This window comes from Scyliorhinus torazame, chromosome 5 (genome assembly GCF_047496885.1).
Source record: "Scyliorhinus torazame isolate Kashiwa2021f chromosome 5, sScyTor2.1, whole genome shotgun sequence".
Lineage (NCBI taxonomy): Eukaryota > Metazoa > Chordata > Chondrichthyes > Carcharhiniformes > Scyliorhinidae > Scyliorhinus > Scyliorhinus torazame.
In genome coordinates this window covers 306,360,904-306,385,682 of record NC_092711.1, presented here as the reverse complement: position 1 = coordinate 306,385,682, position 24,779 = coordinate 306,360,904, and the positions used below count along the sequence as shown (strand labels likewise).

General features: G+C 45.7%; 1 protein-coding gene across 1 annotated transcript in view; it reads right to left on the bottom strand.

Moving 5' to 3' along the window:
* The window catches only part of npas2 (neuronal PAS domain protein 2), a 183,856-nt gene that overhangs the window by 91,635 nt on the left and 67,442 nt on the right, over nt 1-24,779 (bottom strand). The window contains exons 10-11 of the mRNA XM_072501536.1: nt 11,205-11,325; nt 506-619 (exon numbers count right to left, since the gene is read on the bottom strand). Coding sequence (XP_072357637.1) covers nt 506-619; nt 11,205-11,325 — 235 coding nt within the window. The remainder of the gene's footprint in view (nt 1-505; nt 620-11,204; nt 11,326-24,779) is intronic.

The window sequence follows — 24,779 nt, the reverse complement described above, 5'->3', positions numbered from 1 at the left end:
GGGGCCCAGATGGGCCGAGCGGCTGCGCGGATATGACAGAGTCCCGCCGGCGTCGTTCACCCCTGGTCGCTGGGGGGGCGGCCTTGGGGCCGTGAAAAGCACTTCTTCACCGGGGTGGGGCCTTCGATGGGTTCTGGCCCACGATCGGGGCCCACCGATCGGCAGGCTGGCCTCTTCCCCCCCCCCCCCCCCCACCCGGGCCTACTTAGTTGCGCGGCCGTCTTCTGATCCCCCACACCATTTGCGTAGGGGTCGGCGCGCTGAAGAAGTCTCCCGCGCATGCACGGGTTGGCGCGACCCAACTACGCATGCACGGGTTGGCGCGACCCAACTACGCATGCGCGGGTTGGCGCGGCGTCCATTTGGCGCCGGGAAGGGAGGGTGAAGCGGCGTGAACCCCTCCAGCGCTGTGCTGGCCCCCTGTGGGGGGCAGAATCGGTCGTTCATGACGGCGCGAACACTTAGCCTCCATTTTGGAGCATCGCCCCCTGTAACTTGAACTCACCAATATTGTGAAATCTAAAGCTTCCAACAAATTTTACATATTCGTACGTAGGTGGTTCTTTGGGATCCAGTGATCCTCTCGACAAATGACAACAAAACTCAATGTGATTTTGATCTAGAAAAAAGGAAGGAAAACGTGTGTTATTATTGAAGTTACCGTATCATATTACCCTGGGTCATACTTACAACGCTATGAATAAATCTTCCCATCTTATTATCAATCACTTTAAAAAAAAATCATACCACAATGAATAATTCTAACTTTAATTCATGGAGTAGACATTTTACCATAACTATATTAAAGGGAAATTATTTTTGGAGAGCAATGATTTAATGTTAGTCACTTACTCTCAGATATAATAATCCGGCCTAAACCTGTAAACACCATTGCACCTTCCATTCAGATCAGTTAATTAGGGTTTGTTCTGACTCCACCGTGCTAGACAGACTTTCCACATGATTTCTGCTTCAACGTAACTACTTACTTTATTCATGACAAGGCTCTGTGTGGCTTATGTCTCAACTGTCTGGGTGGAACTTTCTTTGTCTCCTGTTTCTAAGAATTCCTGAGGGAAAATAATCTTTGGTGGGCTCAACAAGCTCATTTTTCAATGCCCTTGTCTGGCATTGTGGCGGGGGTGGGCGGTGGTGGGAGGGATAACGGCCTCAAAATGGGGGCGGTAGCCTCAACGCTGAAGCAGTCAACGTGCAAATGCAGCAAGTCCTGGAATATATCCAGACGTGGGCTGACAAGTGGCAAGTTACTTTCGTGCCACACAAATGCCAGGCAATGACCATCTCCTACAAGAGAAGATCTAACCATCGCTCCTTGACATTCAATGGCATTACCATCGCTGAACCCCCCACAATCAACATCCTGGGGGTTACCATTGACTAGAAACTGAACTGGACTAACCACATTAATTCTGTGACTACAAGAGCAGGTCAGAGTCTAGGAATCCTGTGATGAGTAACTCACCTCCTGGCTCCTCAAAACCTGTCCACCATCTACAAGGCACAAGTCAGGGGTGTAATGGAATACTCCCCACTTGCCTGGATAGGTGCAGCTCCAACAACACGGGAAGCTCATCACCATCCAGGACAAAGCATCCTGCTTGATTGACACCCCTTCTACAAACATTCGCTCCCTCCACCACCAATGAACAGTGGCAGCCGTGTGTACCATCTGCAAGATGCACTGCAGGAACTCACCAAGGTTCCTTAGGCAGCACCTTCCAAATCCACCACCACCACCATCTAGAAGAACAAGGGCAGGAGATTCATGGGAACACCACCACCTGGAAGTTCCCCTCCAAATCACTCACCACTCTGACTTGGAAATATATTGGCGTTCTTTGACTGTCGCTGGGTCAAAATCCTGGAAATCCCTCCCTAATAGACCAGTGGGTGTACCTACCATCAGGGACTGCAGCTGTTCAAGAAGGCAGCTCACCACTACCTTCTCAATGGCAATTAGGGATGGGTAACAAATGCTGGCCTAGCCAGCGATGCCCTCATTCTGGAAAAAATAATTTGCAACTCACCTGAAACTTTTACATGGGACTGAGGCCTATTATAGAAAGCTTCTTTGCCACTGGAATGAGCAGCCAAAAATGAAACTACTGGATCCTGTACACTAACCCCCTATCAGTAAGGAAATCTGCCATGCTTACCAGGTCTGGGCCAGATCCATAGAAATCCCGTTAACTCTTAACTTCCCTGTGGAATGGCCTAGCAAGCCACTCTGGGCCAGCGACACCCACATTCAATTAATAAAAATAACACAAATCTGTCAATCATTCCACCTTTACTTGACCTTTATCTTTGCCCAAGGAGATTTTTGAATGTTTTGTATGGGTGGTGGGGGTGACAGAAATTCTGGGTTTTTGGCACAGATTTGACGGACGATCTGCCAATTTTCCTCTTTTCTCGTCAGCCATGGCTCAGTTAGTGGCGCTCTCAACTTGGAGTCACAAGGTTCTATGTTCAAGTCCCACTTCATGGCTTCAAGTCAAAAATAAAGACTGACACTCCCAGTGTAGTGCTAAGAGAGTTCTGCACTGTTGGAGGTGCCATCTATTGGCTTAGACCTTAAGCCAAGGCCCTATCTGCCTGATCGGGTGAATGCGAAAGATCCCATGGCACTAATTTGAAGAAGAGCAAGGGAATTTTGCCCAGTGCCCTGGCCAATATTCATCCCTCATACAGATTCACAGTAGAAGAGATTTTTCTGGTCATTATCATACTTGTTATTTCTGGGCTCTTGCTGTGTACAAATTGGCTGCCATGATTCCTGCACTTCAACAGTGACTACACCTCAAAAGTGCATCATTGGCTGTAAAGCGCTTCGAAACATCCAGTGGCTGTTGCCGTGTAGGGTGTTCTGATGTACAAACGATCCAACACGGCTGGAGATGGTGTAACTCAATTTTATTAACTACTCAACTGTAACAGCACACTGCTAACTTGGGTACGTGCATTACCAGCTAATCTGTGGACCCTGTCCTGTCACTATCTGGGTGAGGTACTCAGCACATGGTGAATGTCTGAGTGGCAGGCTCTGAGCTCAGTGCTCTGAGCTGGCTGCTGCTGGAATGACCGGGAACTGTAGTGTCCCCTGTTTTTATAGTGCGTGTGCTCTCACTGGTGATTGGCTGCGATGTTGTGTGTGTGTTGGTTGGTCCTACTGCATGTCCATCAGTGTGTGTGTCATTGCACCATGATATGCTGATCTAAATATCATGACAGTTGTGAAAAACTCGATACAATTACAAGTTTTTTATATTTGTCTGTCCTGCCATTTTTGCCTACTCCTGTATAAACAGCAGCCTGGTTAGAAGAGACGGTGAGCATTTACATACAAGGCATGGCAACCAGTCTGGGCAGCACGGTGGCACACTGGTTAGCACTGCTGCCTCACAGAGCCAGGGACCCGGGTTCGATTCCGACCTCAGGTGACTGTCTGTGTGGAGTTTGCACATTCGCCCCGTGTCTGCGTGGGTTTCCTCCCACAGTCCAAAGATGTGCAGGTTAGGTGGATTAACCATGATAAATTGCACCTTAGTATCCACAGGTTAGCTGGGGTTACAGGGATAGGATGGGGGAGTGGGCATGGTAGAGTGCTCTTTCGGCGGGTCGGTGCAGACTCGATGGGCCGAATGGCCTCCTTCTGCACCTGAGGGATTCTATGTATTCAATGGAATGGGTCATTTAATCTTTTGACTACAGTCAGTTCATATTGACACGAATCTGATTCTATTCAAATTGGCACTGTGAGGAGATAATCAAATTAGATGCAACTGATTCTGAGAATGCAGATTCTGAGGTGAATCAAATTGCCTTAGTTAAAAAAAGGTGAGAACTTTACAGGTTTTCGAAGCTCGATAGAATGAAGAATTATTTCAGCCATTGGAATTTCTTAAAAGTGTTCGGACCAGGAGATTGTTTTTTTAATATAAATTTAGAGTACCCAATTATTTGTTTTCCAATTAAGGGTCAATTTAGCCAATCCACCTACCCTGCGTACCTTTGGGTTGTGGGGGCGAGACCCACGTAGACACAGGGAGGACATGCAAACTCCACACGGACAGTGACCCGGGGCCGGGATCGAACGCGCCTCCTCGGCGCCGTGAGGCAGCAGTGCTAACTACTGCACCACCGTGCCGCCCCTGACTAGGAGATTGCTAATCACAGGTAACAAGTCCATAAAGGAAATGTCATTGCTTTAACCATCTTGTGCATTCAAGACAGACCACCCATACAAGCTTGTGTGCTGGTCAAGACGTTATAGTTGTGGAATTGTGCAGAGCGTCTTTTAATTTATTTGTCCCCAGAGCCAGTGTGACAGTAAACACAAAAGCCATTCTCAATCATTTTCAACAATTGTCCAGCCTCGTCCTGCTGTTTGAGAATTTGCCACTGTAAATGTAACTGACTGATTAGCAGTAAGCTGTTGGTGTTTTCTGTTTTCAGCTCACTGGTTTACTGATATCACCATTACCATGACGAGATCATGTTAACAATCTCAGGTCTAGCACAGCAGTGTAATTGGGGCAAATGTTTTAAGCATCACTGATTTCCACAATGAACCTTGCAACAATCCATGTGACAGCAGCACGCTCCTCCACTTACGAAGAGAATCGATGGGGTATAATAGCAGGCTGAACATTACATGTGTCAACCATGTGTGCTGTCTACATGGAAACGCAGTGTTAAGATTCACTGCATGCTGCGCACGGACAGAGCTTAATGATAGCTTTGATTTTCCCCATGGGGACAACAATGTGTGCGTGTACCTTGGTGTCAAATGTGTATGTCAAGAAATTGTAAAAGACCTTTCATGAACCATAGAATCCCTACAGTGCAGAAGGAGGCCATTCGGCCCATCGAGAATGCACCGACCCTCCGAAAGAGCACCCTATCTAGGCCCACTCCCCTGCTCTATCTCCGTAACCTCACCTAACCTGCACATCCCTGGATACTATGGGGCAATGTTATCATGGCCAATTCACCTACCCTGTACATCTTTGAACACTAAGAGGCACTTTAGCATGGCCAATCCACCTAACCTGCACATCTTTGCACTGTAGGAGGAAACCGGAGCACCCGGAGGAAACCCGCGCAGACACGGGGGAATGTACACACAGTCACCCAAGGCCGGAATCAAACCCAGGTCCTGGCACTGTGAGGTTGTCGTGCTAACCATTGTGCCACCATGCCAACCTCAGGAAGAACCCAGGATATTCCAAATACGTTTTGGTGTGTGTCACTGTTGTAACGTGGGGCACGCATGGCTAATTGGTGCGCAACAGGCTTATTTGTTCCTCTTCGGATAATGTGATTGTTTATGCCAACTTGGGAGAAGGAGGGAGAGAGAGAGAGAAAGATAGGGAGTGTGTGAGAGAGAGAGAGAGAGCGTGTGAGAGATAGGGCCACAGTTTAACATCTCACACAAAGAAAGAGCATCACCAACAAAACAGCTCTCCTGCTGCACGGCACTAAAGTGTTTGGCTTGTCTTTGCATTTAATTCCCTCTGAATTCACAACCTTTGACAAGAATGCTACTACTGACCCTCAACAAAACTGGACTGTTCCGCCTTCCTCTCTGATTGTAGCTAAGCACAAACTGGCACATTAGCCGTGCAGCTGAAATCAGAATTTCTTGATACTTTTTGCATCTAACCCTATAATTATTCTAGGCAGGTAAGTAATTATCCATAGTCCACAAGGGACTGTAATAGGCATTTTGCTTTCTATTAGCTTACACGGTTCAAGGTGCACCACTCCGCATCAAGGATGGGGCACAGGTACCTCAGCCGGAACAAGAAGGCGATTCACCATCACCTTCTCGAGGGCCATTTAGGGATGGGCAATAAAACAAAATGCGGGCCTAGTCAACGATGCCCATCTCCTGTGGAAAAAAAAAAGAGTTGAACCCGTGCTGTTGGTGGTATTGCAAACCACACCCTAGCCACCTAGCCAGCCGAACTAGCCAGCCCCCTCTAAATATTCTATGGGGAGGTAAATCAGAAACAAAAATAGATGCAAGTGCGATCAACAAAAAAAAAATCTGAACTGCAGAAAAAAAAACAATGAAAGATCTCCCATCAGGAGTTATTGGATTGCTTGGGTGAAGAAAATAGTGAAAAATTGTGGAAAAACAAACACAGTGGACCCATTTATTTTAATTAATTGACTGATTTTTTTTTTTCATTCCCTTTGCTTAGGTGACCAATGTGCTCAGACGTTTTAGGCCCAGAAAAGCCAATCCCTTCATGCATTTCAATTAAAAGTGACCATTTATTGGGACATAACACAGTGTTCTCTCAATAAAATGCCGTCACATTTACCTAAAACGGAATTGGTCCTGAATTGCTTTAAAAGGTTGAAATACCCTCAATTACGACTCAGGAGAGGAGTTTGATAATACAAAAGGCTTTAATTACCAGAGAACCAGACAGCTGCCGAGAAGTGTGCTCACTGCACGCTGCCTACTGAACGTAACCTTATATACAGCTTCCTGGGGGCGGAGCCAGAGGCAGAGTCCCCCAGGGTTCCAAACCCGATCTTAAAGGGGCCTACGGATTAAAGGTACATGTGTATACAGATATCATTCATCACAAAGGTAAATAATTGCAGGGCTAAGGGGAAAGGTGAATGAGGCTAATTGGGTAATGCTTTCTAAAAGAGCCAGATCAGGCACAGTGTGAATATGGCCTCCTTCTGGCCTCACTGGGCGGCACAGGGGTTAGCACTGCTGCCTCACAGCGCCAGGGACCCGGATTCAATTCCAGCCTTGGGTTGACTATCTTTACGGAGTTTGCACTTTCTCCCCGCGTCTGCGTGGGTTTCCTCCGGCTGCTCCGGTTTCCTCCCACAGTGCAAAGATGTGCAGGTTAGGTGGGTTGGCCACGCTAAATTGCCCCTTAGTGTCCAAAAGGATAGTTGGGGTTACGAGGATAGAGTGGGGGCGGGAACCTGGGAAGGTTGCTCTGTCAGATGGTCGGTGCAGACTCAATGGGCCGAATGGCCTCCTTTTGCACTGCATGGATTCTATGATTCTATCCTCTCCCATTCTGATGGCTAAATGCAACTCTGCAATCTGCTGCTTTTTGCAGCCCCTGTTTCTTCCTGCAACCTTGTTGAGGTTTCATGTTATTTATCGACTCATGTTTGAGCCTTTGCTTCTTGCACTTTTTCATTTTCATTTGCATCTGAAACGTTGGTCACGGATCCCTGACTGAAACTTCCAACTGTTAAATGTATGAAAATAGGCCACCGAGAGGTATGACTCATCTGTCAAAACACCACCAGATTCTCACAAAACAACACGAGCAAAACCATCTTGAACTTTAGCGGCTGTGCTTTCTGGTTCGGGCCCTGTGCAAACATTTGGAGAGCGCTTGATGCAAAATAAAAATTAGTCGCAGCTCTGCTTTGTGGGGTAGAAAATAGGACCGCAAGCAAGAAATTGCAATGTTTTAGGTTTCGAGCTCCAAGTCCTGGGGAGTGGAGTTTGAACCCACAGCGTTCGGAGTAAGTAAGTGTGCTCCTTGCCGAATCATGTCTGGCACCCATGTGTCACATTTACTTCACAACCCCAGCCAACTGGAACGTTATGCAACCTGTGTCATCGCCCAGACTACCATCGGCTATCTCACTGACCTCTGACAGTTATCAGTCATTTTACAAGATCACAACATATAAACATTCACTGAAACATATGTGAATTGTAGCATTTTCATGGCGAATACAGGCAGAACTGAATCTCGGCCCCAGTGAAGACAGCACAAATGACATGGGAAAATCACAGTTGATTTGTGCAAAAAAGTTTTCCACGCTTGTTTCGTGGTGGGGGAGGCCATACTCTCCGTCACTGGGGACCCTGCGGCGGGGGTGGGGGTGGAGGGGGGGGTCACCGTTGGCATGACCGGAAGATCCCGCTGGCAGGAACAGCGGGAAAATATTGGCCCATGGTGCCGGCTACCTATTGGGCTGGATTCTCTGCAGCCCCGTGCCGAAATCGCAGCCAGCGCCGGGGAGGAGAATCCAGTTTCACGCCGTAATTGGGCCCGGTGCCAGTCCGACGATTCCCTGGGCACCGAAAATCGGCGTCGCCGCGGAGTACACCAGAGGCCCGCCCAGCAATCCTCCGCTCCCGACCGGCCGAGTTCCTGACAGCGTGGAACTGACCACCTATTGACGGTCGGGATACCTGCGTGGCGGCTGCGGAGTCAGTGGGACGGGCGAATTGGAGACGTAGGGGGGCTTTGTGGGCGGCCGGCGATTAAATGTGCGGGGTTGGATGCTTGGGCGTAGCCGATCTGGGGTTTTAATTTTTTTGTCTTGCTCCGCGGTTCGAGTCCGCCATGGAGCATGGGCGCGGCCACTGTAGGTCGCTGCCAAGCACATGTCCGGCTCTGACCCAGACGTGCGGGGGCCCGTATCTGCAGCAAAAGCTGCGAGCTTCCCAATAGGTCCCTGCGACCCCCTGCAGGGCGATGAATTTGTTTCACTTTTTCCAAAGAATTTCGGGAGTAAATCTCCATCTTTTTTACGCCGGGGTGGGGACATAGGGCGCGATTCTCCGAGCCCCGCGCCGGGCCGGAGTATCGCCGCAACCGCTCCACGGCGCCACGACGCCGGCGCGCGATTCTCCGAGGTGTGAAGAATCGGCGCGTTTGAGGCGGCCCTGGCCGCGGGCCGCTCTAATCAGTGGGGCCGCCGATTCTCCGGCCCGGATAGGCCAAATGGCCACGCGGAAAAAGCAGAGTCCCGCCATCGCCGTTCACCCCTGGTCGCTGCTGATGGGAACTCTGCGTGAAGGGTCGGGGGGCAGCTGGTGGGGTGGGAAAAAGCAATCCTTCACCGGGGGGGGGGGGGGGGGGCATCCGATGGGGTCTGGCCCGCAATCGGGGCCCACCGATCGGCGGGTGGCCTCTCCCCCCCACAGGCCTACTTTGTTGCATGGCCGGCCCCTGAACCCCCACGCCATGTTGCGTAGGGGCCGGCACGCTGAAGAAGTCCCCCACGCATGAACGGGTTGGCGCGGCACAACTGCGCATGCACGGGTTGGGGCACCGCGGAAGGGAGGCTAGAGCGGCATGAACCGCTCCAGCGCCGTGCTGGCCCCCTGTGGGGGACAGAATCAGTCGTCCCCGTGCCCGTTTCGCGCCATCGTGAAACGTGATGGCATTCACGATGGCGCGAACACTTTGTCTCCATTTTGGAGAATCGTCCCCATTATCTCATTTTGGGAGAATCCAGCCCATTATCTCTGACACAGAGGTAGTACACACACTTCTTGAGTCAAAAGTTGGAGGTTCAAGTTGACTTGACCATAATATCTATGCACACTTCCACTGCCAATATACTGAGCGAATGCTGCTGTACGGCACAACTTTCAGTTAAGATATTAAGTTAAGTCTCTGTGTCCCTTCTTCCCCCTCAGGGGGATGTAAAAGATCCCTCAGCACTATTTAAAAGGAAAGAGGAGTCCTAAGTGCTCCAACCAGTATTTTCTTCAACAACCAACATCACTGAACCAGAGCATCTGGTCGCGATCATGTTGCTGTGTGTGGGGCCTAGCTGTGAGGACATTGGGTGCCCTGTTTCCTAAATAACAACAGCCAATATTCTTCAAATGAAAATATCTTATTGAAAATAAAATGTTTTCAGATGTCCTGAGGTTGTGAAAGAAATTTTATAAATGCAAGTAATTTTTTTTCTTTCAACTATCTTGTACTCTCTTTATTCCTTTATTTCTAGTTTCATCCAGTCCTATAGACCCTTGGTTCTGTCTGTGGCCCCTCAATCACCCCTCCCCAGTTACTATCCCCAGGAGTAGCATTTGACCTTGTGTGGTAGGCACCACTGATTGTATAATAGTTGTAACGATGATTATTAGAGGTAATACGGTAAGGCTCCTGTACTATAGGTACGGGGGTAAATCCCTGCCTGCTGGCTCCACCCAGTAGGCGGAGCATAAATGTGTGTGCACACCCGAGTTGCTTCCATTCCGGTAGCAGCTACAGGAGGCCACACACCTCTGCTTAATAAAGCCTTGGTTATTCTCTACTCTCGTCTTGTAGTAATTAATAGTGCATCACCTTGTTTCTCATGCGAAAGAGATCACTTCATTATCCTTAATGCATTGCTTAAGAATATAAGAACAAGGAGCAGGAATGGTCAATTCAGCCCCAAAAGCCTGCTCCGCCACTGAATATGATCATGATTGATCGCCTCTCAGCCTCAACTCCACTGTCCTGCCCGTTTTCCATAACCCTTCAACCCATTACCAATTAAAAATCTGTCCATCTCATCCTTAAATTTACTCAAAGATCGGCATCCACCGTACTCTGGGGTTCTGAATTCCACAGATTGAAGACCCTTTGAGAGATATAATTTCTCCTCATCTCTGTTTTAAATCTGTTACCCCTTATCCTAAAACTATGACCTCTCGTGCTGCATTGCCCCACAATGGAAGCATCCGCTCTATGTCTACTTTCTCAATACCTTTTATCATCTCCTCTACCTCAATTAGATCTCCTCTCATTCTACTAAACTCGTGAGAGTGTAGGCCTAAACTGCTCAATATCTCTTCATGAGACAAACTCTGGAATCAATCAAGTCAACCTCCTCTAAATTGCCTCTAATGCAGCTACATCCCTCCTCAAATAAGGGGACCAAAACTGTACACAGTCCTCCAGGTGCTCTGTTGTACAGTTGCAGCAACACTTCTCTACTTTTGTAATCTATTCCTTTTGCTATAAAAGCCAAAATTCCATTTACCATCCTTAATACCTGCTGCATCTGCATACTAACTTTCTGTGATTCATGCACAAGGACACCCAGATCCCTCTGCAACAAAGCACTCTGAAGTTTCTTTCCATTTAGATAATAAGTCGCCTCTCCAATTTTTCGACCAAAGTTGCCTTTCCATTTTGCCGACCTTCCCGTAACATGACTCAGAGCAGATAAATCACACCTACTGTGGTTTGGATTTAAAGCAGGCTTCCAAACGCTTGCAAACCAACTCTCATTTACCAAACTAGCTGGACTGTCTCATTCTCCTTCAGCCTTTCAAACAAATGTTCATCACTGGGACGGTAATTTAAATCCCTGTTCAGTGAAACCTGCGCTATGTATGAGCAATGTGACACTTGTTTTCATGTTAAATCAGATGGAGGCAGGGTACATACTGTTCAAATAGTCACGTGTAACCGGGTCTGTCATTAGCATCTGGTTTGATAGCAGCTTGTACACTTCCGCATGTTCCTGTTCCGGGAGGAAATTCAATATATTTTGGTCCACTAGATCTGACTGGTACAAAAGAAAAAGATGTTAACTTTTTAATGAAACATTTTGCCTCTTTTTCTTGTCAATGGAATGATTCACTTCCCTGTCCCTATCCAACAAGACAAAACTATCGCCGCATTTTCCCAGGCAGACAGCTGAGTAAATTTCCCAGTTCTAGGCAATTCAGCCCAACAGTTCATTAGCTCATTATACATAGTGATACCAGTCAGTGGTGTTCATTAATTACCTACATATGTCTGCTATTTTACTTCAATTGCAAGCAAGAATATAGATAAAACTGTGACTGCATAATCTGACTTGAAACAGAGGAACAGGATAAGACCATAAAACATAAGAGCAGAATTAGGCCACTCGGCCCATCGAGTCTGCTCCGCCATTCAATCATGGCTGATGTTTTTCTCATCCCCACTCTCCTGCCTTCTCCCCATAACCTCTGATCTCCTTATTAATCAAGAACCTATCTATCTCTATCTTAAAGACACTCAGTGATTTGGCCTCCACAGCCTTCTGCGGCAAAGAGTTCCACAGATTCACCACCCTCTGGCTGAAGAAATTCCTCCTCATCTCTGTTTTAAAGGATCATCCCTTTAATCTGAGATTGTATCCTCTGGTTCTAGTTTTTCCCACAAGTGGAAACATCCTCTCCACATCCACTCTATCCAGGCCTCGCAGTATCCTGTAAGTTTCAATAACACCCTCCTTTAACCTTCTGAACTCCAACGAGTACAGACCCAGAATCCAAAACCGTTCCTCATATGACAAGCTCTTCATTCCAGGGATTATTCTTGTGAACCTCCTCTGGACCCTTTCCAAGGCCAGCACATCCTTTCTTAGATACGGGGCCCAAAACTGCTCACAATACTCCAAATGGGGTCTGACAAGAGCCTTATACAACCTCAAAAGCACATCCCTGGTCTTGTATTCTAGCCCTTTTGACATGAATGCTAACATTGCATTTGCCTTCCTAACTGCCGACTGAGCCTGCATGTTAACCAGAAGAGAATCGTGAACAAGGTCTCCCAAGTCCCTTTGTGCTTCTGATTTCCTTAGCATTTCCCCATTTAGAAAATAGTCTATGCCTCCATTCCTCCTTCCAAAGTGTCTAACCTCACACTTTTCCACATTGTATTCCATCTGCCACTTCTTTGCCCCCTCTCCTAGCCTGTCCGAATCCTTCTGCAGCCCGCCTGCTTCCTCAATACTACCTGTCCCTCTATGTCACTTGTTTTTAAGTTTAGCTTTCATGGAGTGCTGACCTTTGTTCTGAAATTAACACATTCTGCTCTGTAACTATGCCACTATCAGCACCTTATTTAGTCCTTAACACTATCATTAACACTTTCTCTGTCTTGTGCCAAAAATATTTTATCCAATCTCTCTTAGTTCCCACCTATCACTGATCTTCCACTTTGCTCCATCTGCACCACCCCCTCTTAAACAGCATAAAATCCATCATATTTCCCTCTCTCTGAAGAGTCATACGGACTCGAAACAGTCACACTGTTTTCCTTTGAAACTCTGTTTCCCTTTGAAAAAAAAACCCACTGCAAAACTAATTAGATAAATAGGTAGAGATGGCCATGCAGGTGATGTGCTGTAGCTGCATGATGTGGGAGCTGACAGATCCCATTAGGAGCTACAGTGACCACATCTGCAATAAGTGTGTGTTGGTTGAGGAATTTAGGCTCAGAATTGATTATCATAGAATTTACAGTGCAGAAGGAGGCCATTCAGCCCATCGAGCCTGCACCGGCTCTTGGAAAGAGCACCCTTCCCAAGGTCAACACCTCCCCCCTATCCCCATAACCCAGTAACCCCACCCAACACTAAGGGCAATTTTGAACACTAAGGGCAATTTAGCATGGCCAATCCACCTAACCTGCACATCTTTGGACTGTGGGAGGAAACCGGAGCACCCGGAAGAAACCCACGCACACACGGGGAGGATGTGCAGACTCCGCACAGACAGTGACCCAAGCCGGAATCGAACCTGGGACCCTGGAGCTGTGAAGCAATTGTGCTATCCACAATGCTACCATGCTGCCCCATTCAGACACTGCGGCACATCCGGGAGAGTTACCTGCACGCTATGTTCCAGGAGGTAGTCACACCCCGCAGATGAAGTTCCTCAAATTCGGCAAGGTGTTAGGTGCAGCATGGTGTGACTGCGAGTGTGGCAAATAGAGCTGGTTTAGCACAGTGGGCTAAATAACTGGCTTGCGATGCAGAACAATGCCAGCAGCGCGGGTTCAAATCCCGTACCGGCCTCCCCGACAGGCGCCGGAATGTGGCGACTAAGGGCTTTTCACAGTAACTTCATTGAAGCCTAATTGTGACAGTAAGTGATTATTGTATTATTAGAGGGATCCCGAATTCAGAAATGGAGGAGCCTCAGCCCTTGACCTTGCCCAACAGGCACGCGGTACTTGCTCCCTGTGTGGATGAAGAAAAGGACGGTCGGGATGATGAGCTAGCTGAGCACTGCACCATGATACAGGAGGCTATTCAAGCAGCGGGAGCAAAAGGACAAGTGGTAGTTGCAGGAGATTCCATAATTAGAGGAACTGATACAATCCTTTGTAAGCAGGAGCTAGAGTCCGACATGGTATGTTGCCTGTCCGGTGTCAGGGTGAGGCATACCTCTAACCGGCTTGAAACGGTAATGGACTGGGAGGGAGAGGATCCTGTTGTGTGGTTCCATGTTGAGACAGTCAACATAGGCAAGACAAGGAAAGAAGACCTGTTGGGGGACTATCAGGAACTAGGAACAGACTTATAGAACATGTCCTTAAGGGTTATAATCTCTGGATTACCACCCAAACCATGTGCAAATTAGCATAGGGATGAGAAAATCAGGGAAGTAAAAACGTGGCTAAAGGAGTGGTGCGGGAAAGAGGGTTTCCATTTCATGGAGCACTGGCATCAATATTGGGACAGGAGGTATCTGTACCGTTGGGACGGTCTGCACCTGAACCAGTGTTCTCGTGGAAAGGATACATAGGGTGGTCACAAGGACTTTAAACTGCAAAGGTGGGGGTGGGGGGGTGGTATAGGAACCAAAGTAGTAGGTCAGCATTTGAAGAGGTAGAGGTGAATAGGATGAACAGGCAAGGCCAATGTAACAACTATGGAGGTGAAAGGAAACTTAAAGAAAGTGGGAGTGAAAGTTGGGGATGAGGCTGAGTGTTATCAGAGAATAATAAATTAGGTCAGAATGTCTGAAAAGCGTAGTGTGCAAGAAAATCCTGCAAGAGATAGACAAATCAGTAGGATATATTTTAAAACCTTGTACCTAAATGCACGCAGTCGCAGATAAGGTCAATGAGCTGACATCACAAATAGAGACAAATGGGTATGATTTGGTGGGGATTACTGAAATATGGTTGCTGGAGGACCAGGACTGGGAGTTGAATGTCCAAGGGTACTCAGTATTCCGAAAGGATAGACAGGATGGAACAGGAGGTGGAGTTGCTTTATTGGTTAAAGATGACATCAAGGCTGTATTAAAAAATGATATTGACACTAAGGGCTAAAATGTTGAATCAATCTGGGTGGAGATCAAAAACAAGGGAAAAAACTCCTTCATAAGAGTAATTTACAGGCTCCTCGAGCAACATGTCCAAAGTGGGACATAGTATGAACCAAGAAATAATGAGGACTTGTGAGAATGGGAACAACGGTAATCATGGGTGATTTTAACATGCATATTGACTGGATTAATCAAATTGGCAAGGGAGCCTCGAAGGAGATTTCGTAGAGTGTATGAGGGATTGTTTCTTAGAGCAATATGTTATGGAGCCAACCAGGGAGCATTTTAGGCTATTTTAGATTTAGTATTATGTAACAAAGAAGGTTTGATAAATAGACTTTTCATTAAGGATCCTCTTGGATGGAGTGATCACAGCATATGAGAATTTGAGGATTGAGCGAGAGAAGACAGAATGCTATACTAGAGTTTTAGTATTGGGCAGAGATTATTATACAAGCCTGAGGAAAGAGTTGGCCCAAGTAGGTGGGCACAAATAATTGAGGGTTGGACAATTGAGGAACAATGGTGGATGTTCAGGGAGATATTAATTACCTTTCAATTAAAGTATATTCCTGAGAAGAAGAGGAATTGTAAAAGGGAGAAAAACATTCATGGCTAAACAAGGAAGTCAATGAAGGCATGAAGGCAAAAACTAAGGCACACCATACTGCAAAAGCTAGTGGTAAGTTGGAAGATTGTGAGAACTTTAAAGTTCAGCAGAAGGCTACTAAAAACAAAATCAAAGTTAGCACTGCTGCCTACGACTCTGAGGATCAGGTTCGATCCCGGCCCCAAGTCATTGTCCTTGTGAAGTCTTCACATTCTCCCCGTGTCTGCGTGGGTTTCACCCCCACAACCCAAATATGCACAGGTTAGGTGGATTGGCCGCGCTAAATTGCCCCTTAATTGGAAAAAAAAATAATTGGGTACTCTAAAAAAATAAAATAAAAACAAAATAAAAAGAGCTAAGATGAACGATGAAAGGAAACTAGCATAAACCATAAACACTGACACCAAAAGCTTCGATAAGTATATAAAGAAGAAGAGAATATCTAAAGTAAATGTCCCTTTTGGAAACTACAGATCGGTTCGCTTGAGCTCTGTGGTGGGAAGTTGCTGGAATCATCATTAAGGAGGAGATGACTGAGCATTTAGAAAGACAAAGCTCAATTTGCCATTACCACCATGGTTTTGTGAAGGATAAGACTTCTAGACAATGTTTGATAAGGTGCCGCATAAAAGGCTGATCCAGGAGGTGAAATCGCAGGGGATTGGTGGTAGAGTAAACATAAGAACACAATGATGTGGAGATGCCGGCGTTGGATTGGGGTGAGCACAGTACGAAGTCTTACAACACCAGGTTAAAGTCCAACAGGTTTGTTTCGATGTCACTAGCTTTCGGAGCGCTGCTCCTTCCTCAGGTGAAACCATTCGGCTCACCTGAGGAAGGAGCAGCGCTCCGAAAGCTAGTGACATCGAAACAAACCTGTTGGACTTTAACCTGGTGTTGTAAGACTTCGTACCATAAGAACACAAGAACTAGGAGCAGGAGTAGGCCATCTGGCCCTTCGAGCCTGCTCCGCCATTCAATGAGATCATGGCTGATCTTTTGTGGACTCAGCTCCACTTTCTGGCCTGAACACCATCACTCTTTATTCCTTTATTCTCCAAAAAACTATCCATCTTTATCTTGAAAACATTTAATGGAGGCTCAACTGCTTCACTGGGCAGGGAATTCCATAGATTCACAACCCTTTGGGTGAAGAAGTTCCTCCTAAACTCAGTCTTAAATCTACGTCCCCTTATTTTGAGGCTTTGCCCCCTAAGACCATAAGACCATAAGACATAGGAGCGGAGGTAAGGCCATTCAGCCCATCGAGCCCACTCCACCATTCAATCATGGCTGATTTCAACTCCATTTACCCGCTCTCTCTCCATAGCCCTTAATTCCTTGAGAAATCAAGAATTTATCAATTTCTGCCTTAAAGACACTCAACATCCCGGCCTCCACCGCCCCCTGTGGCAATGAATTCCACAGACCCACCACTCTCTGGCTGAAGAAATTTCTCCTCATCTCTGTTCTAAAGTGACTCCCTTTTATTCTAATGCTGAGCCCTGGGGTCCCAGTCTCCCCTGCGAATGGAAACAACTTCCCTACATCCACCCTATCTAAGCCATTCATTATCTTGTACGTTTCTATTAGATCTCCCCTCAACCTCCTAAACTCCAATGAATATAATCCCAGGATCCTCAGACGTTCATCGTATGTTAGGCTGACCATTCCTGGGATCATCCGTGTGAATCTCCGCTGGACCCGCTCCAGTGCCAGTATGCCCTTCCTGAGGTGTGGGGCCCAGAATTGCTCACAGTATTCTAAATGGGGCCTAACTAGTGCTTTATAACGCTTCAGAAGTACATCCCTGCTTTTATATTCCAAGCCTCTTGAGATAAATGACAACATTGCATTTGATTTCTTAATTACGGACTCAACCTGCAAGTTTACCTTTAGAGAATCCTGGACTAGGACTCCCAAGTCCCTTTGCACTTCAGCATTATGAATTTTGTCACCGTTTAGAAAATAGTCCATGCCTCTATTCTTTTTTCCAAAATGCAAGACCTCGCACTTGCCCACGTTGAATTTCATCAGCCATTTCTTGGACCACTCTCCTAAACTGTCTAAATCTTTCTGCAGCCTCCCCACCTCCTCAATACTACCTGCCCCTCCACCTATCTTTGTATCATTGGCAAACTTAGCCAGAATGCCCGTCATCTAGATCGTTAATATATAAAGAGAACAGCGGCTGGTGTCTTTGCTTCGGGGACAGCCTGTTTTTTGTCACAACACCGACTCGAAAAGGCGCCTTCGGGTCCTCGGTGTCACTGCTGTGTGGGAGGTCCGCATCAGAGATGAGGAGGAATTTCTTCAGCCAGAAGGTGGTGAATCTGTGGAACTCTTTGCTGCAGAAGGCTGTGGAGGCCAAATCACTGAGAATCTTTAAGACAGGGATAGATAGGTTCTTGATTAATAAGGGGATCGGGGGTTGTGGGGAGAAGGCAGGAGAACGGGGATGAGAAAAATATCAGCCATGATTGAATGGCAGAGCAGACTTGATGGGCCGAGTGGCCTAATTCTGCTCCTATGTCTTATGGTCTTATGGTCTTACATCATGTTGCAGGTGATCCAAGTGTATAGCACCTCCATACCTTTTCTATTTGTCGCATTCAGAGAATATAACAAAAGCGAAAACTGGCAACAAGGATTGTGGCAAGAGGGAAAAAAAAACTGTTGAGGCAAAACCCATCAACAAGAAGAGTGGAGGCGGCACCAAGAGCAGAAGGAAAGATTCTCGGGACTAAAACTCACACGTCGGTCGAAGATGGTGCTGCCGGTGCAGAGGGTTTTAAAAGAAAAAATAATGTCATGTGAGAGTACCTTTAAGAAATGGGTGTTTAAGAAATGTACCTTTAAGAAATGGGTGTTTATTACTGCAGTGATGTCAGAGTGTGGGTGGAGCTGGGCTGTCTGTCAGCTTTTTACTTTCGTTTTAGGCTATTTGCTGCAGGGTGTGTTTTAGTTTCGTTTTCAGAGCTGGATAGCTGCAGTCACAGCCAGGAGGTGTATGAGTCTCTCTCTCTGTAATCTAAAGACTGTAAATCGATCCTTTATGATTTAAAACTAATAACTGCTCTCAGTAGTGACTTTAACCTGGTGTGCTTCTGTTTAAAGGTTTTTTTTAAAGTCTTATGGATGTTAAAAGGACAGCTTAAGGATTACTTAGTGTTGTATTCTTTGGGGGTTGTATTTGAATTAATGGTTGCTAAGATGTTCACTGTATGTTTTAAAAAGGTTAACTTGAGTTCATAGAATAAACATTGTTTTGCTTTAAAAAATACTTTTCCATTTCTGCTGTACCACACCTGTAGAGTGGGCCGTGGGCTCCCCATACCACAATCTATTAAACATTGTGGGTCAGGTGAACTCCATTATACACTTTGGGGCTCTCTAAACCCTGGCCATTAACAATAAGAAGACCATTCTTATCAGCCATGATCTCATTGAATGGCAGAGCAGGCTCGAGGGGCCAGATGGCCTACTCCTGCTCCTAGTTCTTATGTTCTTATTATTCTTGCTTTGGAAGTGGGCAGATTCTAGGCTGCAGGGACGGCGAGTGAGGCGAAGTGAAATGGGCTACAGGAAAGGGGAATCACAAAGTCTTCTGATTCTGTACAGGCCATTACTTGGGGAAAACGTCAAACCACAGACAAGCAAAGGGAAAAATCTGCATTGTGAATCATGTTACATACATTCTGAAGAAACGGATCGAGGAATATTGGTTGAAGTAGAGGCCCGAGCAGTCGGTTTCCAAAGTAGTGGAAAAAAACGGGCGCCATAGGCATATTTGATGAAGACTGTGAGACTTCCAACTTATATGAAGAGAGATTTGATCTCTATCTCATCAGAAATCAAACACCGCAGGACCTAAAGGTTGCAACAATTCTCAGTTTGGCCAGGTATAAAACTTTCATGCGACTGCAAAATGCATTTAATCCAGCCAAATCGGGAGTTAAGACCTATAACCAATGAATGAAAATTTTAGAAGGACAGATTCTAGGCTGCAGTCAGGTTTTGGTTCCACCGCTGTTGTGAGAAAGAAGGTGAAAGCATTTTACCATTCATGGTGAACTTAAGAAGGTTAGCAAAAATGCTGCAACTTTGGTGCAACGCTAGATGATACCCTTCGTGATAGGCTGGTATGTGGTCTCTGCAATGAAGCTAGTCAGAAGAAGCTGCTTACAGTAAGTGACTTAACTCTCAAATCTGCTGTAGCAGTTGCCACATCTATGGAGCTAGCAACAAAAGAGGCTTCACAGATAGGAGCTGGAGTGAAGATTCACAAGATGGAGACCATCAGAGACAAGTCTGGAGGGTACAATAGTGTCATCGATGTACACAGGTTGGGCACTCAGTAGGGAAATGCTGGGGCAGAGAAAATAAGTGCAAGAACTGTGGCAAAAAGGGCCAACTTGCCAAAGCATTTTGGGCACAGCAAGTTTCACTAACACCAAAGATGTGCAAGAAAAGTAAAGACATCTAAGCAGACTAGTTGAGTCTATAAGTTAATAAGTGAAAAAACACTCAGGAGATGACGTACCCAAACAATTTCAAGAGCTGAAACTAGGCGTCTTGTCGGTATGGGGTGATCAACAACATTTCTGGGTATTCCCAAAACTTGATGGTAGTCAAAATGGAAGTAGATGCGGATGCAGCTGTATCATTGATACCTGAGACAATTTACAATCAGAAGTTAAAGCATCTGCCATTAAAACCATCAAACATGATTCTAAGGACATAAACAAAAGAGGTTGTACCACTCAAAGGATACATTATGGCAAAAGTAAAAGTAAATAGACAAACAGCAGAATTGCCTCTCCATTTTGCCTGTGGAAACTGAACTGGAGAGTGGTAAATCAACTGGAAGATTTAAAGTATGACCTACAACAAGTTCTAGAAAAGTATGAAAAGTTGTTTGAAGACTCACTGGGCTCAATGACAGAAATTGAAGTCCAACTCAAGATTAAGTCAAATAGTACACCAAAATGTCTCAAAAGCTAGAACAATACCATATGCCATCAGGCCAAAAGACGAAGAAGAATAAGAAAGACTAGTCCAGCCAGGAGTCATTGAACCAGTTACTACAAGTGATTGGGCAACACCAATAGTTCCTGTACTAAAACGTGATGACTAAGTAAGAATATGTAGAGAATTTAAAATAACTATGAACCTGGTATTGTGTGCAGATAACTATCCACTGCTGCTGATTGAAGACTTGTGTGCTGGACCTTCTGGAGGGTAGAAATTCAGTAAAATAGATCTACCACAGGTGCATTTACAAATGAATGTAGCTGCAGAATTATAGTCGCTACTCACTATTGTGATGCACAGAGGTCTGTTCCATTACAGAGGATTTCCATTTGGAATAACATCTGCTTTTGCTTTTTTTCAGAGGTCCATGGATCAAGTTGTGTGTGGGCTAAATGGGGTGTAATGTTATCTAGATGTCATTCTCATCACAGATTCAAGTGAACAAGAATACTTGAAGAACCTGGAAGCTACATTGAAATATTTACAAAACCCATCATCTCCAAGTTAAGAAGGAGAAGTGCGACTTTTTCAAGGCATCCATTAACTACCTGAGTCACATCATCGATAAAGATGGCTTGCACAAGGAGCCAAAAAATATGCCAGAAATCGTAGAGTTACCACATCCTCAGAATGTGACACTGTGAGGTTATTTTGGGGATTAATCAATTATTACGGTAAAGTCCCAAATTTAGCAACACAATTGCAGCCTTTACACACTTTATTATGTGTCAAACAGGTATGGTACTGGACAGAAGAATGCGAAAGTCCGTCTAAACAGGTAGCAGAAGCCTTGAAGAAGTCAGAGCTATAAGTTGACTACAATTCCAAGCTGAAGTTGCATCTTGCTTATGATGCATTGCCCTTTGGGATTGGTGCAGTAGTCTCGCACATTATGCCTTCAGGAGAAGAATGCCTGATAGAATTTGCTTCAGAGAGGGACAATGTCAGTCCTGTGCACCCCTTACATGCGAATGGCCAACACAGCTATGACAGAGGATTCACATAGGCTATGCAGGTCCAATTGATCCTAGTGATTGTGGATGAACACTCTAAATGGTTGGAAGTAGTGATTATGAAATCCATGACGACAGAGCAAACTATGGAGAAATTGGGTGAAATATTTGCAAGATTTGGGTCGGCCGGAGCAGGTCGTAAATGGCAATGGAACGCAGTTCGAAGACTACTTTGGAAATGGTATACAGCACATCAAGCAACTATGTACGAACCTGCAAAAAATAGATTGACCAAGCGGTTCGGACAGTCATGAAATGAAAATGAAAATCGCTTATTGTCACAAGTAGGCTTCAAATGAAGTTACTGTGAAAAGCCCCTAGTCGCCACATTCCAGCACCTGTTTGGGGAGGCTGGTATGGGAATTGAACCCGCACTGCTGGCCTGCCTTGTAAGCCGGCTCTTTAGCCCACTGTGCTAAACCAGCCCCTGAATGAAATGAAAATCACTTATTGTCACAAGTAGGCTTCAAAGAAGTTACTGTGAAAAGCCCCTAGTCGCCACATTCCAGCACCTGTTTGGGGAGGCTGGTACGGGAATTGAACCGGCACTGCTGGCCTGCCTTGCAAGCCGGCTCTTTAGCCCACTGTGCTAACCCAGCCCCTGAATGAAATGAAAAATCACTTATTGTCACAAGTAGGCTTCAAATGAAGTTACTGTGAAAAGCCCCTAGTCGCCACATTCCGGCGCCTGTTCGGGGAGGCTGGTACGGGAATTGAACCGTGCTGCTGGCCTGCCTTGGTCTGCTTTAAAAGCCAATGATTTAACCCGGTGTGCTAAACATTTCATCAAGGCATCAAAGGATCAAGGTTCATTGAGAAGAAGAGTGAACAACGTTTTGATGTTATACCAGAACACAGCACAGGCAACGACACAGAGTTCACCAGCAATGCTGCCTTTCAAAAGGAAGCTAAGAACAAAATTTGACCTTTTGACACCACCTGATATCTCAGAGACTGTCAAACAATAACAGCAAGCAGAGATTGCTAGGGGGGAAGAAAGCTCTAAGAAGCGAGCATCATTCAAGGAGAGTGAGTGCCAGCCAGAAGTTACACCACCAATGAGAAATGGGTAACTGTTGCTATCCAAGCAAAATCAGGTGCAATGATGTACACCGTGCAGATGGCGAAAGACTTCGGCGATGTCATGCCGACCAACTACCCGCTTCACAAGAGTGAGAACACTGAAAGTTCGCAAGAAGTGATTCCATCGGAAAATCTAAGCAGTGATACTTCTGAGCAGAGACCCAAAACGCAGAGACAAATTCTGATTCTGTTTCTGAGGGCTTTCCAATACCTACGGAACAGACACTGGAGTAACTTCACAGGAAGTACCACCCACTGAAGGAAAAGAAGTAAAGGTTCCAGAATGTCGAGGACAACCCAAAAGAAATAGACGTCTATCTGAGAGTCTGTCTTATTAAATTGTCAATATGTAAAAAGATCATGATGCAAAATAATGTATCTTATGTGTAGTAGGTCTGTTGTTAAATGTAAGAAAAGTTGTCATCATACTAAAGGAGTAATGGGGGAGGGGTGTTGTGATCTGTGAACACATCCATGCTGGCGGAACATCATGGGATTTGTATTATGTCAGCAGTGTTGTCACGAGCTTTCAGTTCCCCATCTAACTTTTTATGAGGAATGCTCCTAATAAACCTCGCTTGGTGATGTAAGTGTGTAGCACCTCCATACCTTCTCTCTTTGCAGCACTCAGGGAATGTAACAGTTCCCAAATTAAATTCATATGACTCAATGAGGAGAAATTTAAATTGTGCAAGAGGTCATTGGACGTTGCGAAAAGGGAAAGGGGGTTGTTTGGGTTTCTACAAAAGGTGAACTAGATGGGCTGAATAGTCTCCTTCATCTGTACTTATTGGGGACCTTGTCCAAACTGAGGGAGAGAATGGGTCTCATATCAGGCAAGATCAAAATATTGTGGTTGTTTATTGAAAAAATAACATGCCAGTGCATCTGCGTATATATGCACACATGTGGAGACACAGACAGACACACATGCATAGGCACACATGTGGAGACACACAACACACTCACAAGTAGGCACACACATGGAAACACAAATAGACATACAACACACACACGAGTAGGCACACACGTGGAGATACACGCAGACACACAACACAAATGCATGTGTAGGCGCACATGTGAAGACACATGCAGGCACACAACACACATGCATGTGTAGGTACACACATGGAGACACACACAGACACACAACATACATGCACGCATAGGCAGATATGTACGCAACACTGAATTTCTAAGATGTCATTCCACTTCACTAGTTTAAAGGCATAATTCCAAGCTTGTACTCTGCTGCTGAAAGGGCAAAGAACTGCTCTTGAGTCTAATGAATCTTGCATTGGGCTCGTTTGTATTTTATTGTGAAAGTTTTAATAAAATTCCAATATTCCAGTAATTATTTTACTTGACAAGATAACTGCCGCCTAATTAGATTACTGAAGGCAATATTACTCCCATCTCAGTTACACCGATTGGATGTTCAAAAGGAAGCAAAATTTTCACCTTCTCTCAACAAACAGCTTGAGAAACTGAAACTTGCGGGTCCTCCTGGGAATTATTTTCAATGCTGAAGTATTATTATAGAAATGTCGGTTTTACAGCCACATGGTGCAACAAATTAGGACATGAGAGACCTTTTGGAGGGTTTCCTAAGGAGCAGCTTAGTGTAGGAGCTTTCACAATTAACATGATCGTTTTATTCTTGATAGTCCTCCTTGTCACATTGGGGCACATTGGTATTCTACATGCCCAAATTTAGAAGGTGACTTCCTGGGACATTTTACTGTGCTAAAAGTGTTATATAAATGTGTGGTAGTCACCACTGTTGTATTATATTGTATATATGGGTATTACGGTAAGGCCCCTGTACTGCAGGTACGGGGGTAGATCCCTGCCTGCTGGCTTCGCCCAGGAGGTGGAGTATAAATGTGTGTGCTCTCTGAATAGCAGCCATTTCGTAAGCTGCTGTAGGAGGCCACACATCTCTGTGTAATAAAGCCTCGATTACATTCTACTCTCGTCTCGTCGTAATTAATAGTGCATCAAAATGCAAGATGCTGTATGTTGACTGACTATTCAAATTTAGAAACATAGAAAATAGGAGCAGGAGTAGGTAATTTGAGCCTGTTCCGCCATTCAATATGTGTGGCAGTCACCACTGTTGTATATAGTGCACGTATGAGGTGTAATACGGTAAGGCTCCTGTACTATAGGTACGGGGGTAGATCAC